The sequence below is a fragment of the Penaeus monodon genome, unplaced genomic scaffold (assembly GCF_015228065.2).
Source record: "Penaeus monodon isolate SGIC_2016 unplaced genomic scaffold, NSTDA_Pmon_1 PmonScaffold_16073, whole genome shotgun sequence".
Lineage (NCBI taxonomy): Eukaryota > Metazoa > Arthropoda > Malacostraca > Decapoda > Penaeidae > Penaeus > Penaeus monodon.
This window is the reverse complement of record NW_023645345.1, coordinates 6,869-8,178: the sequence shown is the minus strand read 5'-3', so window position 1 is coordinate 8,178 and position 1,310 is coordinate 6,869. Positions and strand designations below refer to the sequence as shown.

The following is a 1,310-nucleotide window of genomic DNA, read 5'->3' as shown; positions in this document are numbered from 1 at the left end:
AGTCCTCTGTTTTTCAGACAAAGGGTAATCACACTGCAACCAGCTTCATTTGTTCACGAACCTCTTCCTTTAGAAAATAATCTTCGTTCAGGCAGCTGTGGGTTCTTGCACAGCAGGAGCACTGCTCTATTTTAGGTTGTGTGGCACTCCTAATTTTCTGGAAAAAAAATCATATGTTTAACTTCATACGTACGAGTAGTATGAATGCTGTTGCCATGCTTGCACAATTTTCCTTTTCTGACATTCTGCAAGAGAAGTGCACGTACTTCCCAGAGGGTGGAACCTTTAGCCCTGGTGATTTCAACCACAGCGAGGATTGGAGTCGGGAGAATGGACAAGGACGCAATTATCCAGCCAGTGCCAATCGCCCAGTCTGGATATTTATATTTGCCCTTATCATAGGTTGGGTTTTTGTAGTCTACAAGAGAAAATATCCAGATTGCCTGCGAGTAAACAAGAAATTGAAAAATTAGGAAGGCAATTTATGAAGTGTTTATTGCCCCTTTCACTGTAAATAATTGCAACAACATAGGTTGCTGATATAATCATAAACGGACAAGCATCGCTCCCCTTACTTACAAAAATGAGCACAGGAGCAGCAAAATACCAACAACAACGGAAATAAAACGAAGGTAGTTTTCCAGTCATTTCCTTTAAGTTTTCAGCTAATCTCCCAGCGCCGTAAATCCACACCACAGCTATTATTTCGAAGAAGGCCACGTACATGAGAGAAACAGATGCTGCATAGTAGTCTATTAGCTGGAAAAAGTAGATGCCTCCCTGAAAAAAATGGACGAAGTATGTCAGTTATATTAGTAAGGAATTGTGTTATGTTAAAATAAACCATAAACTTATATTTACTCATTTGAGAAGTCTAATTAATGGATGCCATTACCCTAGTCTCTGTTTCAGTTATAAAGAGCACAGGGTGCCAAATGCAAAGCCTCTCGTATTTACTTGGTAGCTAAATGAAGAAGTAGAGTGAATGGAAAATGTTACACACACACACACACACACATCTGGGTGTGTGTGTATACATATAGACAGATATCTATATATATATATATATCTAGATAGACCAGAGTAATATATTAGATATATATATTAGATATAGATATAATATGATAGATACAATAGACATATACATATAATACATATATATATAGATATAATAGAGATATATAGATATAGATATGGATATATATAATAATATAGAAATACAGGAGATGGATATACAGATACAGATAGATTACTACATCTGTATCATAGCTAGTAGATACAGAGACAAGATAGATAGACAGTATACAGAG

General features: G+C 36.2%; 1 protein-coding gene across 1 annotated transcript; it reads right to left on the bottom strand.

Annotated features, from left to right (window-relative positions):
• Positions 1–8: 8 nt before the first annotated feature.
• LOC119569516 (sodium- and chloride-dependent GABA transporter ine-like) lies at positions 9–899 on the bottom strand. Its single transcript, XM_037917642.1, has 3 exons — positions 580–899; positions 267–443; positions 9–157 (listed from the first exon to the last, which is right to left on the bottom strand). Exons 1-3 carry the CDS (start codon positions 724–726, stop codon positions 29–31), a joined length of 453 nt encoding a protein of 150 aa, XP_037773570.1. The 5' UTR covers positions 727–899; the 3' UTR covers positions 9–28.
• Between the last annotated feature and the right edge of the window lie 411 nt (positions 900–1,310).